The sequence below is a fragment of the Equus przewalskii genome, chromosome 12, assembly GCF_037783145.1.
Source record: "Equus przewalskii isolate Varuska chromosome 12, EquPr2, whole genome shotgun sequence".
In the NCBI taxonomy this organism is placed as follows: domain Eukaryota; kingdom Metazoa; phylum Chordata; class Mammalia; order Perissodactyla; family Equidae; genus Equus; species Equus przewalskii.
In genome coordinates, this window is record NC_091842.1 from 689696 (window position 1) to 706139 (window position 16444).

The 16444-nt window shown below is 65.0% G+C and overlaps 1 protein-coding gene across 2 annotated transcripts; it reads left to right on the forward strand.

The window, feature by feature from the left end:
* The first annotated feature begins 279 nt into the window (after window positions 1–279).
* CYP2W1 (cytochrome P450 family 2 subfamily W member 1) lies at window positions 280–15935 on the forward strand. 2 transcript variants are annotated; one of them, XM_070567330.1, is made up of 10 exons: window positions 280–407; window positions 4537–4719; window positions 7357–7519; window positions 7892–8041; window positions 8112–8269; window positions 9297–9470; window positions 9762–9900; window positions 10027–10211; window positions 10558–10699; window positions 10957–15935. In XM_070567330.1, exons 2-10 carry the CDS (start codon window positions 4699–4701, stop codon window positions 11151–11153), a joined length of 1329 nt encoding a protein of 442 aa, XP_070423431.1. In that variant the 5' UTR covers window positions 280–407; window positions 4537–4698; the 3' UTR covers window positions 11154–15935. The 2 variants fall into 2 exon arrangements, with proteins under 2 accessions (XP_070423431.1, XP_008532542.2); XM_008534320.2 differs by lacking the exons at window positions 280–407; window positions 4537–4719 and adding an exon at window positions 5764–6002.
* Window positions 15936–16444: the final 509 nt, after the last annotated feature.

The window sequence follows — 16444 nt, forward strand, 5'->3', positions numbered from 1 at the left end:
TGTGACTGATCTTTCCACTTTAATAAATTCTGCTGTCAAAGCATAATTTTCAAAGGGCTGAGAACATAGTTCTCAGACAAATATATACCGAGCGCGTGTCCAGTTGTATTTAACCCATTAACGGGGGAACTTGGCTAGGTGGCAAAGCTGACTCAAAGAAGATGCCAGAACCCTGATGGATGCACACCTAGGCCAAGGAAAAGCAGGAAAGCGGGATGAGATGGACGAGATGGACACAGCACTGGTTAATATCTTACAGGATGATAAAACCACGACCTTTGGGATGATCTTTTCTGCCAGAAAGAAATCATTTACACTTTTACAGGAAAAAAAAATCGCTTGCAGCTTCCGTGTTTTCTACGAGTGAAGGTCTAGCTTTATGGCCCGGGCCCCGTCAGGAATAAAGGGTAAGTCAGATAAAGCGAGCTCCCGGGAGGGTCGAGCGATGCTTAGGCAGGCTGGCCAGACGACAACCTGGAGGCTGACGGTGGAGGGACACGGGGTCACCCGTTTGCCCCATTTCTGAATGCTGCTTCTCTGAGTCTCCCGGGGCTGCCGTAATAAAGGACCACAAACGGGGGGCTTAAACACCACAAGCTTATCCGCACCCCACTCTGGAGGCCAGAAGTCTGAAATCCAGGTGTCGCAGGGCCGCGCTCCGTCTGGCGGCTCCCAGGGAGGGTCTTTCCTGTTCCTCCAGCTCCTGGGGCTCCCGGCCCCCTTGGCTCGTGGCTGCATCCTCCATCTCTGCCTCTGTCATGGCATAGCTGTCTTCCCTCTGAGCCTCTGTCTCCTAGGGCCCACCCTCATCCAGGATGACCTTGTCTGAACTCGATCATGTCTGCAAAGACCCTGTCTCCAAATAAGGTCACATTGTGAGGTTCTGGGTAGACATGAATTGCGGGGGGATACCATCTGACCCAGGACGCCGCTCCAGCCAGTTTGGGGCTCTTTTCCCCTATAAAGCGTCCCGACTGGCACAGAACGGTTGGGTTCAGATGCATGAGTCACGAGGAAGGCCCCACGTGGGCGGCTGGAGGGGCCTTTCCAGAAGCCAGGAGCTGTGGGCAGGACCTCGAAGCGAGGGAGTCGTGAGCTTGAAAACCATTCTTGGTGCTGAGAAAACGGGCATGCTGGCCTCCAGAGGAGGTGTGGACAGAGAAGAGGGAGGGCGGGACGGAGCCCGGAAGCCCCCTTAGCGTGTGGCATCGGATGTTGGGGGTGGGGGCATGGAGGCGCAGCGAGAGGACGGGGCACCCAGAGCAAGGCCCCGGGAGGTGGGGGCTCCTCCTGGCGACCTCTATCATGGGCGCCCTTGGGTGGGTGGGTGGGTGGGGGCAAGGACATTGCCGAGCCCGGTGGGTACGTCCACCAGGATCCAACAAGGAGCAACCTCTAGGCTCAGGGCCCCGTTTCTAGGAATTGATTTGACAGCATCCCTTGCAGCTGTGCCCAAAGATGCTTGCACGCAGACTTTTCAGCAGGAAGTCTTAACAGCGGAAGGCGCATCGCGCGCCCAGCCCAGAGACGAGGCAACAGTTACAGAGGGGGTGGCGTCCGTCTGACCTCGGCCACACGGTTACCTTAAAAATAAAGGCAAGAACAGAGGGAGGAGGGGCCCAGGGGCAGAAGGAAGCTCGTGACACACGGGAGGGGGACTCCCCTCACCGAGGGCCCTGGGAGACTTGGGGACGTTCCCACTGGTGTGTCCGTTATCCACGTAAATGGATAAACGTCCCGACTAACAGCTACACACATACACACGAGACTCCGCCAAACACGCAGTGGGTTGACTGGCAGCACCGCCAAGGATATGCCCACCCGGTCCTTGCCAGCGTGACTAAGGTGAGGACCTGAAGGTGCGCTCACCCTGCATCACGGGGGCCAAGGAGCGCCAGCAGCCGCCAGGAGCTGGAAGAGGCAGGAAGGCCCGCCCCGCAGTGCAGACAACTCTCCACGCAGGACGGACTTCTGTTGTTTGAAACACCCGGTCTCTGGAGGGAAGGTGGCCCTGGGGGCCACCGTCAGGGACCTCCCAAGGCCGGGCCATACCGTCAGCAGGGTCTGCCATATTCGGGACCCACGGACACTGCAGACAGCGGCCCGGCCTGCCCCCCTGCAGGGAGGACTGACCCCGAGCTGCCCCAGAAGGGACGAGGGGCTCTGGAAGGATCCATCTGGAGTCGGGGCTCCCAGAAGGAGGACTTTGAGAGCAATCAGGACAGGCGCTCATCCCATGGACTCTTCTAGAACCTCGGCCCTCCCCCATCCAGTTCCCTGCTCTGGCCTCAGGACTCCCCTAAGGGGCTAAAGCTGTGCGACTCCAGAGCTCACAGGTTGTGGCCTCTGACCCGAATGCCCACTCCTGAAGCTTACACATGCGCGTTCATTCCCTGCCATCCAGGGGTCCAAAGTCCGAGCCGGCTCCCAGGGCTGCAATCCGGGCATGGCTGGTTCCTCTGGAGGCTCCCGGGCTCGGCCCGGCCTCCACCCATCCCCAGGCCTCCCACGTGGTCCCTTTTCTGGCTCACCTCCTCCTCCTCCTCCTTCTGGGCCCTGAATCCCCTGGGCCCACGGATGGTCCAGGATCATCTCCCCACCCCAAGATCAGCTCCATTTTCTGCCTTCCATTCCCTCTGCCAAGGAACCTGCCGTGGTCACAGGCTCTGGGGATCAGGACGTGGACGTTCTGGGGGCCGTCATTCTGCCGACTGCCCTGCTTCCCAAACCCTGGCCTCTCTGCCATCCAAGTCCCTGGCTGTGACCTCTGGGACGGGCAGAACTGTAGGTCAGGGGTGCAGGGCGGGGTGAGCCCAGGTAGCGGGGTGGGCCTGCTTCACGTTTTAACTGACACCCATGTCGCCCAGATTTGACTCTGATGACCCTGAGCCTCAGCCCTGCCGGACGGGCTCTGAGAAGCTCCAGGTGGCCTCCCCCGCCACCCGGTCCATTGGGCCCCACGCTCAGGGGCCAGTCTGCCAGGTTCCCACAGTCCCATGCTGCTGGCTCGTCCACACTAAATCCTAGCAGCCAACCGCCCACCAGGATCAGGATGCCCAGGGTGCAGACTGGGCAGACTGAGGCTCAGAGACAGGGAGCCACTGCCCCAGGAGGCACAGCTTGTGAGCAAGTGGCAGGAATCCGATGGATGCATCTGGTCCCCAAGCTTGCGCCCTTCACCTTACGCACCCGCCTCGCTGGACAGTGGGACACTGAAAAGACAGCCGGTCAAAGTGCTCGGTACCGAGAGGAGTAGTGGGTGCTATGGGGCCCCGCCCTGATCCCGCTTGCCCACTGACACACCCGGCGGCCCAGTGGGGGCTGCTAATGCCTCACAGCTGAGCCCTGCTTCCTTCTCTGAGAAATGGGGGTGACCACGGTAGGCTGCCAGGAAGAGCTCACGGGTCCTGCAGGCCGCACGCCAGATCTCGTCTCAGCAGGGACCTGGTTCCAGAGGGTCCACCTGCACAGCCGCCCCACCTGCTCCTCAGGTGCCCAGGAGGGCTGCGCCAAGAGCTGGGCCTTGTGCCCAGAGCGATTCGTAGGCGCCCAGGCCTCACTGAGCTGAAGGAGGAGGGTGTAGAAACACACACACACACACGTGCGCGCGTGCGCATGGACCCCGTGTTCCTGGCCTCCAGCGCCTCCTGCCAGAGCATCCTTCCTGGCTCAGTCCCCTCATGGCTCCCACAGCTGCGATTAGGGCCAGCCAGCTCTCCTTCCTCACGCTGCCTGCATGGCCCCTGCTTGCTCACATTCCAGGCTTCGCACAGGCTGTTCCTTCTGCCAGAATGCCCTTCCCGCTGTGACTGGCCTCTCCAGCTCCAACGCCCGGGGCGTTGTTGGTGGCAAAGCCACTGCCACATGGGCTTCCCCCGCTGCGCCCTGGGGGCCCTTTTAGGATCACCTGCAGCCCTAGCTGCTGGCTCAGCCTGGCACACACTGGGTGGGGGGGCTCCATACATGCTTCCTGAACGAATTCAGTGAACTGTCCTGGGCCGACAGTGTGACTTCCCGACGGGCCTTCCACTGGTGCAAAGATGAGCTGACAGCCCAGAGGCAAGGCGGCGGGAGAGAAAGCTTGCCAGCAAGGGGAAGACAGCGGACTGGTGCCCTAGAGAACCATCTTACAACCACAACCTCCGGAAGCAGCTATATAGGGCAAACGGGCTGGAAAAGGGGCGTCTCAGGATGTCGGCCATCTGCTGTTGAGTCCCTGAGATTCCAGATCATCACCGGTGACGGCACCAGCGGAGGGCTTTTTCCCAGAGGACATCTCTGGGAAAACTTGGAGAGCTCAGTTATCGCCCTGTTGGAATAGGGAGCTCACCGTACAAGCCGAGGCCGTGAAAAGGGCAGAGCACGCATCTCTCTCACACGCAGGTGCCTGCTGAGCTAGGCTACGTGCAAACTAGAGCATTGCTGACAAGGAGGCGGGTGTCCTGTGGACTGGGGTCGTTGGGGTCCTAACACGGTTCCCCCATCAGATGGCTTCCCTTATGCTAACCTATGTCAACCACGGGTGGTGTATCTTAGCTTTCAGGCGGCGCTGACAACAGGACCCCCAGCCGGTGTGCTCAGCAGCAGCCCTGGTACCAGGCGCTCAGCCCGCACGACCCAGAGGCCCGGAGGATAGCGAGCTGTCCTCCCTCGCGGCAGCCCCACGGCTGTGCGACAGGATGGTCCTCCTGCGCGGTGATGAGAGTCCAGTTGCAGGAGGTGTGCAAATCGAGGCTGGGAGGGGGTGGGGGCCCTCAGGCTGCCTCGGCTCTGGGGTTTGTGCAGGGGCATGGACGGCACCCCGGGAGACAGGCCCCAGGTGAGGGGCCCGGCCGGCAGGGATGGGGTTCCAGCTGCCTCATGTCAGGGCAGGAGGCTCGAAGCAGGCCCAGCCACTTCTGGTGCCAACAGCCCCCCCGCCCCTCGCAGCTCCTTGACAAAGTGGCACCTCCTCCCCTCCCAGCTGGGCCTCCAGGGTTTCGGGGACCAGAGTGCAGCACAGACGGACAGGGCCTCATAACCCCCGCCACCTGTCGCCCAGCGGGCCCTGCCCCAGCCCCAGCACCACTAGCAGAGTGGGCCCCTCTGGGCGGCCAGCCCCCGCCCCGCCCCTCGCTGTCCCAGGGCAGGCCGGTGCCTCCTGCCCAGGTGACTGTGCTCACAAAGCCACTGAGCGGGCAAGCTTGCTGTCCGAGGCTTGGTGGGGACACGGCTGGTGCCTCCGAAGGCCCTGGATTTGAGGGGTTTGCTGTGTAGACCCTCGTGGGCACCCCGGGGTCTCCAGGCCTGGTGTTCCCCCACTGGCCCTGTCAGAGAGGAAGGAGCTGGCGGACACAGGTGGTGGCGGGTTGAGGAGACCCACGGACCTCCGGTTCCAGGGATCCTGCCAAGGGGGGCCAAGCGTGGGGAAGGCGGGGGCTCCTCCCTCAGAACTAGGACCCGGGTCCCAAAGCCCAGGGAGCTCTGGTTCTGATGGGGAGACCGAGGCAGAGGGCCGAGACCTGCCAGGAGGGGCAGCCCGGCCAACACGCAGTGTTCTCTCCAGCAAGGAAAGGGACGAGGGTGCCCCAAGCCCCGGGTCTGGACACCGGCCCCCCAGACAGCAGCCCGTCCCACAGCTCCCTGCCACCGACTCGACCCCACATTCCACACACGCCTGTCGCTTTAAGCCGCCTGGCTGTCCCCTGCAAACTGCTCGTTCCACATTCTCGGGGTGGTGGGGGTGGGTGGGGTGCCGGCACGCCCTCGCGGAGGCCCATAAGGCTCAGGGTGGGGACGGCGGCCCCGGGAGGGGAGCTGGGGCCTCGGCAGCCGTCCGCATGGCCCTGCTGCTTCTGGGGTTCCTCGGGCTCCTGGGCCTCCTGGGGCTCTGGGGGCTGCTCCGCACCTGCGCCCGCGCCCCGGCCCCCACCCCTCGCTGGCCCCCTGGGCCTCGCCCGCTGCCGCTCATTGGGAACCTGCACTTGCTGCGGGTGTCGCAAATGGACCGGTCACTAATGCAGGTAGGTCAGGGCAGCCCCGTCCTGCCGCTCGGCTCCCGCCACCTGGGCCCAGAACCGGGCTCCCCACCCGCCTCCCCAGCCCTGGCTCGGGGAAGCTGCGCCCTCGTCTTCCAGGACCCCTGTGACCGGCACAGGAGGCCTGAGTGCCCACCCTGCCTTGGGGAAGAGAAAGCCACCCCCCCACACAGGGAAGCAGACGGGCTAGCTAAGGAGCAGGGGGCCGGGAGTGGCAGGCCAGGAGGCCTCCCTGGAGGAGGTGGCATGTGAGGATTTGGTGAGAGCCTGAGGGAGGGCCAGGTTTGGGGGCAGTGGAGGGGAGGAGGCGGGTGCTCCCAGGAGCAGCATGGCACAGCAGAGGCCCAGCACCGGAAGGAACCTGGCCCTGCGCACGGACGTGCCTCGGGGGCCCTCCCTGCGGCCAGGAGCCTGCCGGGCCGGGGTGAAGTGGAGGTGCAGGCCGGCCCCGCCCCGTGAGGCCACCCAGGCAAGCCGCCCCAGCCGCAGCTCCCTTGCCCCATGTGCTCCTGCTCCCGGAAGCCACCGACATGGCTGCCCGGTGGCTCCCCAGGCCCTGCAGGTTGGCGGAAGGGGGCTGCAGCCCTGGCTCCTCAGGGCAGCTGCTGCTGACCCACGAAGTGCCCTGGCCTGAAGCAGCTGCCCCCAGGCTCTCAGGCCCTGTGCCCAGGGCGGGCCCCAAGGCCACCGTCCTGTGCTGGAAGGAGCGGCCCGGCCCTCAGTGCACGGGATCCACAGCAACTCACTTCCTGCCTCCCGGCCTCCGCGTCCTCACCCATAAAATGGGGACACACCAGCCCTCGCCCAGGGCAGGGATGCCGTGAGGACTGGGGGGACGGCACACTTGGAGGCCCCAGAGGCCCGTCCTTGCCGGGCATGCTCGTGTGTCCTCACACTGGGCGGGGGAGGCCGGCCTGAGACACACTGGCCATTCGGGGCTGCAGGGGATGGAGTCCATCAGGCCCGCTCCCTGTGCAGACCCTGGGCTTCCAGTTCAGGCCGTGCAACAGCCAGCCCTCCCACGCTGCTCATCCTGGGCCACAGGAGAGCCCCCTCCAGTGTGTCCCCTGAGAAGAGAAACCCATGACGGCCACCCCCAGCACCTTCCTGGAGGGGATGGCAGGGGGCTCTGCAGGGTCTGGCTGGAGACTGCCCCCTGGGGCCCTGCTCCAGCCAAACACACCTCCCCATGGCGGCCCCGGGGCCTTTGCTCATGCTGCCCCCACCTGGGCTGCCCGGGTTCCGAATCTCCTAGTGTCTGTCCTGCATGGGTGTGGCCTGAGGGGCCACAGGGGACCTGGAAGGACACCGTTTGGTGATCCCTGCCTGTCCCCGGCAGCTCTCAGAGCAGTACGGGCCGGTGTTCACCGTCCACCTGGGGCTCCAGAAAACAGTGGTGCTGACCGGCTACGAGGCAGTGAGGGAGGCCCTGGTGGGCACTGGGCAGGAGCTGGCCGACCGGCCCCCCATTGCCATCTTCCAGCTCATCCAGGGAGGCGGCGGTAGGTGTGCAGTGGGGGGCAGGGTGGAGTTGGAGGGAGCAGGGGCCAGCTCTGCTCCTGGGGGCCTGCTGGGCATGGGATCCCCTGGTCCCAGGAGGAGTGGGGGCCCAAGGAGAGAGGCCCCTCCCTTGAGGCAGCAGGAGACAGTGCCCCCGGAGTGGCTCGTGGGGAGGGACAGGGTGTCCACATGGCAGGCCAAGGGCACAAGGCACCACGGCGCACCAATGGGGGATGGGCCAGCCGAGGCCAGGTACCCGAGAGCAGACCGGGGGAGGGCAGTGAGGCCCAGCGAGGCCCCAGACCCGGGCCCACCCCCACTCGCTCCCTGCCTGCGCCACCAGCAGCCGCTCACCGCCTGTGTCTGGCCCGTAGGTGTCTTCTTCTCATCCGGGCCGCGCTGGAGGGCCGCCCGCCAGTTCACCGTGCGCACCCTCCACCGCCTGGGCGTGGGGAGGGGGCCTGCGGCCAACAAGGTCCTGCAGGAGCTGAGGTGCCTTACGGTGCAGCTGGACGGCTATGGAGGTGAGTGGGGCCAGGGCACCCCCTTCCCCGGGGTCCCGTCCCCGCTGAGGTCTGTCTCCCCTGCCCGCAGGCCGGCCCTTCCCCCTGGCCCTGCTCGGCTGGGCTCCCTCCAACGTCACCTTCACGCTCCTCTTCGGCCAGCGGTTCGACTACCGGGATCCCGTGTTCGTGGCCCTGCTGGGCCTCATCGATGAGGTCATGGTCCTCTTGGGGACCCCTGGCCTGCAGGTGAGAGGTCGCTGCTCCCGGCCTCGGGGTGGGGGGCAGGGAGCTGAGCGCCGGCTTGAGGCCGGGGTGGGAGGGGGTCCCAGCACTGCCCCTGTCCCCCTGCAGAAGCAGCGCTGGATTCAGAGCTGGGAGGCCCGGGGCACGGCCTGTCTCTGACATCGATTGGCCATGGGCCCTGGGGCCAGTCCCCTGTGCTCCCTGGGAAACGAGGGGGCTGGGGTAGGGGACCCCAGCTCCCATCCTTGCACCTTCCCGTCAGCAACAGACGCACCTGTTCAAAGGAGGGGGGAGCCTCTCGGGTCCTCAGGCTTCCGTCCAAACTCTAACTCGCTCCTGGTCGGTGGGGGGGGGAGGGGGGGCCCGGACGTCCTCTGGGCAGGAAGACGGCCGCCTGGAGAAAGCCAGGGTGGCCGGGTCCAACCGGGGGGCCCCTGGAGGCTGGAGGCAGAAGGTCAGCGTGGCTCCGAGGGCAACAGAACGCTGCTCCCCGGCCTCCGTTCCCGTGCCAGCTCCTCGGTACCGAGATGCCCTGGGTAACTGTCCCCAGGGACCACAGCTGTCTCGGGGGCACAGTGGTGCTGGTGTGGCCGGGACGGCAGGTGACACTTACTGAGCGCCGACGGCACGTGTGGCCCCTCCGCTGACCTGGTCAGACACACTCGCCCTGAGCGCTTTCGCATTAACGACTGGTGGCAGGGTCAGTGTTTCCATAGCGAGGACCCTAGCCCCTTCTCTGTCTTGCCCACTCTGGTGGATGGAGAGCGGGGGCCCGAGACCCCCAGTGTGTCACTGTCGGGCGGCTCCTCCTGCCCGCGCTGGACGGGGTTTCCTCTGAGTCCTGGGGCTGCTGGTCCCACCCGGGGCGAGGGACCCCTTGCTCTGAGTGGGACGCCCTCTTGTGGCCGCGAGCGCCACCCGCCCCCAGCACATCTGCAGGGCCCCGTGAACACACGGTGGCAGCATGGCCCCGCCCCTCACCCCTCTGCGCCCTCGCCCCCCACCTCGCTGTCTTGCCCTCTGCCCCCAGCTGTTCAACATCTACCCCTGGCTCGGGACCCTCCTCCAGCTGCACCGGCCCGTCCTGCGGAAGATCGAGGAGGTGCGAGCCATCCTGAGCACCCTCCTGGAGGCCCGGCGGCCATCCACGCCCAGGAGAGGCCCCGTGCAGAGCTACATGGATGCTCTGATCCAGGAGGGCCAGGTGTGGGTGAGACGACCCCAGGAGGACTGGGGTTGGGGAGGGGTCCACGCTAGTCCTGCGCCATGCTCCTCCACCTCCTGGCTGGGGGCCTCCCTGAGCCTCAGTCTCCTCATCTGTGAAACGGGGCATTCGCACAGTGCGGCCTCAGGGAGCAGTTGGGAGGTCTCGGTGAGCCCAGAACGCAGTCAGTGCCCAGCGGGTCCTGGCTCCGTCCTTCCTGCCCTAGCTCCACCTTCTACCCTTTTCTCGAGCCCAGGCTCCAGCTGAGCCCCGCCCCACCCACCTCTGCAGGGGAAAGACCCCACGGGCCTGTTTGCTGAGGCCAACATGGTGGCCTGTGCCCTGGACATGGTCATGGCTGGTACGGAGACCACCTCAGCCACACTGCAGTGGGCTGCCCTCCTGATGGGCAAGCACCCGAGCGTGCAGGGTGAGCCCCGGGCCCCTCATGCCCGCCCCCGGCCAGGATGGCCTCTCGTGCCCAGTGGGTGGGGTCCCCCGGGGCCGAGGGGATGGAGGATCCCGGGAACACTGGCGCCCACCCTCTCGCCTGCAGGCCGGGTGCAGGAGGAGCTGGACCGTGTGCTGGGGCCCGAGCGGCTCCCCCGGCTGGAGGACCAGCGGTCACTGCCCTACACCAACGCCGTGCTGCACGAGGTCCAGAGGTTCATCACTCTCCTGCCCCACGTGGCCCGCTGCACGGCGGCCGACACCCAGCTGTGCGGCTACCAGCTCCCCAAGGTGGGAGGGCCAGGCCTCGGCTGCGCCCTGGGCCCCTCCTGGACCCTGATGATGCCCAGGGGTCCCTGTCGGGGGCAGCAAAGGGGCCTCAGAAACAGGAGGGGGGCAGATCTCGGCCTTACAGCCCCCTGCAGCCTGGTGCTTCCCCTTGCCATGTGGCTGGTGGGTCACCTGGCCTCGCTGGTGCCACTGGGTGCCTCGCCTGTGACGTGGGGCTCACGCTGGCCACAGCAGGTGTGCAGGAGCCGAACCCTCGAGCAGACCTCCTCCTGGTGGGCCGAGGGCCCCCCCCCTTCCTGTCTCCCCGGGGGCCTCTCTCAGTGCTCCCCCTGCACCTTGCCCACAGGGCACGCCCGTGGTCCCCCTGCTGAGCTCTGTGCTCCTAGACAAGACGCAGTGGGCGACGCCCCACCAGTTCAACCCTGGCCACTTCCTGGACGCCGACGGGCGCTTTGTGAAGCCAGCGGCCTTCTTGCCTTTCTCTGCAGGTACCCGTGGGCCTGCCCACCAGGGCCTCGGTGGCTCGGGGCCTGTGGGGACCCCCATGCCCCCAGTCCTGGCCCCCCGTTCCTGTCCCCTCAGAGCTGACCCCAGTCCTGATGGCCCAGGCCTCACCCTCAGGTTGCCCGGTGGCTCTCCCTGGGGGACCCAGCCCCTTCACTCCAGGAGATGGCCTGGCTCGCCCGCACAGCCGTGGAAAGAGCGGGCCTGGAGCCCCCAGCCTGTGCCTCGGTTTCCCCTGCAGGCCGCCGTGTCTGTGTCGGGGAGAGCCTGGCCCGGTCAGAGCTGTTCCTGCTGTTTGCCGGCCTCCTCCAGAGGTACCGCCTGCTGCCGCCGCCCGGCCTCAGCCCCGCCACCCTGGACACCACGCCCGCACCAGCCTTCACCATGCGGCCGCCGGCCCAGGCCCTGTGCGCTGTGCCCAGGCCCCAGGGACGCTGACCGAGGGAGATCAGGCCTGTGCTGGGATAAACTCCCAGGGCTGCCGCTCCCCAGCCCCCGGCTCCCAGCTTGGGGTGCTCTGTGGATGATCGAGGCAGGACGGATGGACAGACGGCCCCTCATCGCCCCCTCACTGGGTTCATTCCTGTGGCCACCCCAGGCTGTGTATCCCAGGCTGGGCAGCCTCATCTGGGTACCGTCGGGGAGCACCGGGCCTGATCCTGTTCTTTTGAAGGCCCTGGGCCTCTTCCAGGCTCCCCACCTGGTACTGTGGGACCTCTTCCTCCTGTCTCCTCCCGGGGCAACCAGGGCCCCAGTGCTGAGCTGGGCTCCCTCCCCTCCCCTGATCCTCTCCCTCCTCCCTCTGCCCACAGACCCTCCCAGGTGCCCCCCATGCCCCACTGGTGCAGAATCCCCTCCTCACACCCCACGACACCTCCCCCAGGCTCCCTGCCACTTCCTCTCCCCATCTCCCCTGCACACTGCCTCCCATCTGGTCCCCACCAGGGCCAGTGTCGGCCAGGCACCCCCCACTAGGCACAGAGGTGTCCCCACCTGCAGCTGGGGTGCAGGAGACGGCAGGTGGCGGCGTTCACCCACAGGCCAGCCTCAGGCCTCAGTTCCCAGCAGGCTTGCTCTGCACCATGTCAGGCCCGGGATTGACCGGGCCCCTTGAAGACCCCACCCCCTCCTTGGAGCTCCTGGGGGCTGTGCCCAGGAGGCGCCCTGCCCTTGGAGCCAGGACCCTGAGTCCTAGGGTAACACAGAGATGCCCTCAGTGGGAGACAGGCTAGTCTAGGGACAGCCGCCACCTGGAGGATCAAGGCCCCTGCAGCGGCAAGCGGGGCTGGGCAGGAAGCATGAGTAGGAGTTTGCAGGAGGACACTGGGGGCCCCTCACCTGAGACCCCATCAACCGCACAGGTCCCTGATGCAAATGGGGAAACTGAGGCCCTGATATACCCAAAGCCCGACTCCATCCTCCCCCACACCCAGCCTGGAGCTGACTCCTAATCTCTCTGCAGGCATCCTCTCTGAGGCAAAGTGTGCAGAAGCACCAGCTGGGGGGTAGGTGGAGGGCGGGGCCGAGGACAAGGTGGGAAGTTAGCGATGCTGCTGAATTCTGCACAAATAGCCAAGGTGATGCGATGCCTGCTCCGCGGCAAGGGCTGGACATGGTGGCAGTGTGGTTTCTGCCCTCTTGGAGCTCTCGGCAGGGATGCCAGGGGCACGGGGTGGGGCACAGGGGCAGCCCGTTTCCCAGCTGGGGCCGGAGCGTCTTCCTGAAGGAGGCCCCGTCTGGTGGACACTCGGCACAGTGAGGACCGGGGGAGCATCAGATCAGCAATGATTAGAAAGTCTGACAATGCCAAGTGTCGGCAACAACGTAGGGAAGCTGCCCACAGGGGCGTGAACCAGTGAACGGGGCAACTCCCGGTGCAGCTGCAGACGGGGTGGGGGGTCCCCGTGGCCCAGGGTTCCCATGCTGGGCACCCCTGTGCACGAGGAGAGTGTCCCTCCCGGGGGAAAGGAGAAGGGTCTCTGCGTGTGCCCACAGTGGAGCGGCCCCCAAGGTTCAGAGGACAGGACCCAGGAGCCAGGACGCACGGATCTCCACACCTGGGCGGGCAGCAGGGAGCAGGGTTCCCTAATAAGTACAGGCGGGGTCCAGGCTCTGGATGCTTCCAGATGCGCCAGCTTCACGGTGGTGGGTCACCTGCACCGTTTCATTTAGGGGAAGGCTGGTGGGGGGTGACGAGCATTCGCTTTATTCTCTTCCTGTCTGTCTGAACTGACCTTCGACACCGACGGGTGGGGGAGGCAGGGCCGCGGGCGCCGTGTTCATGTTCGAGGGAAGTCCCCGACGTGATCAGCCCACATCTGACTTCATCCTGGTGAAGGAACTCAGGGCGTCCTGCAGGGCTGGAGCGGAACATTCCAGAAGGGCTGTGGGAAACGCTTTCAGGAAGCTGTCGTCTGAGACTCGGCTCCTCGGGGCGGCTCTGCCAGGCGCAGGTGGGTGTGCTCACGGGGAAAGCAGCCATCGCGGAGCCTTCGCTTTGCTGAAAACCCAGTGCCGCCCGCGCCCCGTCCGCAGTCACCTCCCGGCGGGGGATCTGGGTCCCGGCGCCGCCCACACATCCAGCTTCAGCCCCGGCGGCAGGAAGCAGACACCGAGACACTTATTCTTGGAATTTGCAAGAACAGGCGTCAAAATGAAACCACCTTCCACGGTGATTTTTCAGTTTCTCAAAAGAATCCGATCGGTTAGTCGATGTTCTATGGTAGTTGTTTTAATTTGCCAAGGAACTCGGGGAGCCCTCCTGCTGGGCGGGAAGGTGTAGACCCCAGAGGACCCTCGCAGCCCCACACACGGCCGGTTCTGCTCCCCAGTCCTTGGCTTGAGCCAGGCGGGGAGCGAGGACGGGCAGAGGCCCCGCCACCATCGCCCTGGTGGGCCCTTCAGGGGAGAGGGAGACACGGGGAGGAGCCCTGAGCCTGGGGGCATCCCCCCGCCAGGGCTGAGGAGTAATCGCGGACTCCTAGGCAGCCTGGAAGGCCCTGGGTTCCCCTCACTCACAGTGGGGCGCAAAGGTGGGGTCAGGGAACCCCTTTCTGGGCAGGGGGCTCCAGAGGGGGTGGGTCTTTGTGGGGGGACGTGTCTGCAGCTCCACCCAACTGGCCAGACAGGACCTGTCAAAGCTGCATTTAACTCGTCAGCACGGGGAACGGGGACGTGGGACGTGGCTCCCAGCTGCTGGCGCCACCTCCCTCCGCACAGACGGGGGACCTGCCCACCTACCCCTCCTTGGGATGGCACTCGGTCCGGCCCTGGCCAAGTGCACAGACATCCTGGGTGGGCAAAGCCTCCACCGTGGCATCGACATCTCATATCCTAGTTGTTTTTGTTTCGTATTTTTCTTATTTTGGTGAACAGACACGACATGACATTTGCCATCCTACCCATTTTTACGTGTAGAGTTCAGTGGCATTAAGCACACTCCTGTTGTGTGCAGCCATTGCCGCCATCCATCTCCAGGACTCGTTCATCTCGTAAATCTGAAACTCGGTCCCCCTTAAACACTCACTCCCCACCCCCGACCCCAGCCCCTGGCGCCCCCCATCTACTTCCTGAATTTGAGGAGTCCAGGGCCCCACGTACGTGGGGGCACACAGCGTCTGTCCTTCCGTGTCTGGCTTAGTTCACTCAGCACAACGCCCTCAAGGTTCATCCGTGTCGTAGCAGGTGTCGGAATCTCCTTCCTGTCCAAGGTTGAGTAAATGCCACACTGTGTGGACGGACCACATTTGTTCGTCCACTCACCCGCCGACGGACACTTCCACGTTTTGGATCCTGCTTCTTGCTGGCTGCACGTCCAGGGAGCCCAGCCTCCAGGCCGCGTGATTTCGGGAGAAGCCTCTGGACGTCCATCAGGGGGGTCCCCAGTCACCATGGGTCAGAGGGGCAGACGGGCTGGACGCCAGGGCTGGGGTCACGCCGGCAGAGGGGCTCCCGGACGGCTCCCCTCGCGGCCACCTTGCCTCTGGGTGGTGAGCGGGGGAAGCTTTGGGGGCTGGCGGGCGGCTCAGGGCTGGCCCACAGCCACGCCGCATGAGGCTCACATTATCCCTCCTAAGTCGATGAAAAACACCGCCCCCGACTCCAGCTGTCAGCAATACCCCCAGAACAAACCTGGCCGTCTCAGCTCCTGGGGCCCCGGGATCCCAAGGGAGCCGCCCCCACCCCCGCAGGGGCCAACACACGTCCCGGGGCTGGGGTGGGGGGCAGGGGTCCCGGAGCCCCTCTGGCTCTGAGCCTCGAGGCTGTGGCCGTGCAGCCGCCGTCAGGGTCGTGCCGGGTGGACAGCTGCTCTGTAGTTGTGAGGGGTGAACGCTGAACACTGTGTATCTGGAAATAGAGGCGACTGCACGGGGGTGCGTCAGAGGGAAGCAAGTCGCCGAGGGTCACTTCTCGGGGTAGGAGGCTGACAGGAGACACCTGTCGGTGAGCGTTTCTTAGACATAAATTCCGGAAGAAGTAAAGTAAAAGGCACCTGCTTCCTGTGGGGGGACAGGGGCTGTGCAGCCACCACATCAGACTTTCCACTGAGTCCCACCCCTCAGCCCCATCCCCTCACCAAGCCCCCGAGGAGCGTGTCGCCAGGAGGAGCTGGTGCTTCAGTGTCCTCATGGCGTCATGCTGGGGCCAGGCTGACTGCTCCTTCCTCTCTCCTGGTGAGTGGTGGTGGGTGAAAGGGGAAACCACAGCCACCCTCAGGAAGCTTCCGGCCGGTGGCCCCTCACAGGGTTGGTGAAGCGGAGACTCAAAGACGGTCCTCAGGCATGTGGCCCCCACCCCCATGTGGCGGCCTGGCCCCAGGCTCCGACCTTCCACTTCAGCCGCCCCTAGGGTCTCATCAGAGCATCATCTCCAACCGGCATGGGGACCCCAGGAACCGCCTGGCTCCTGAGCTTGGTCCCACACCAAGCGATGCCTCTCGACAGCCTTGTCCCAGGTGACGTCACTGCATCACCTCCCTCTGCAGGAGGACACCGCAGAGAACAGCAGTTCACGCTGCGACGGGAGCTCCTGGGGAGGAAGGAGCCTCCTGGAGCCAGTGTGGGGATGGTGTGTGCTCCAGCGAGGGGAGCACCATGCTCTCCACAACCCTGTCCACTCACAGACACAAGGACTTGGTACCCAGCACATTTCCCTTTTTGACTCGGCTGCTGGGAAACCCAGGGCTGTGTTGTTGATCAAACAACCTTCCTTACTTAAAAATGATCTGCGTCTTCTTTGTATCTTGTACATCTTCTTTCCTTGTATGTCTACTTCTCAGTGTACTTCTTAAGATACCTCAAAGCTCAGAGACGGGGAGGCCCACACCTGGCTGCTCGCGGTCTGAGGTTACCCATGGAGCTAGGATGCCGCCCCGGCCTGCGGGCTCCCCCAGACCTGCGCTGACTCCCAGTTCCCAAGGGCCTCCTGTTTATGGTCCACCTGATGGACAGCAGTGGGGCAGGGCTTCTGACCGTCTGCGAGGCCACAGAGGCCTAAGGCGGTGCTGGGCCAGTCGCTCCCCCCAGAACTGGACGTGTGCATGTGTACACGTGTGCGTGTGTATGATCAGGATTCCAGCTGCACCAGTGGGCGGGGGATGGGATGGAACGCCCCCCCGGGAGCGCACGGCATCCCTCTTTCCAGGGGTTGGGGGTGGGGACTGACGAGGCTTGCGTGGGAGGTGGGGTGTCGAGACCCTCAGAGTCCAGGGGTCTGGGTCATGGGTGAGA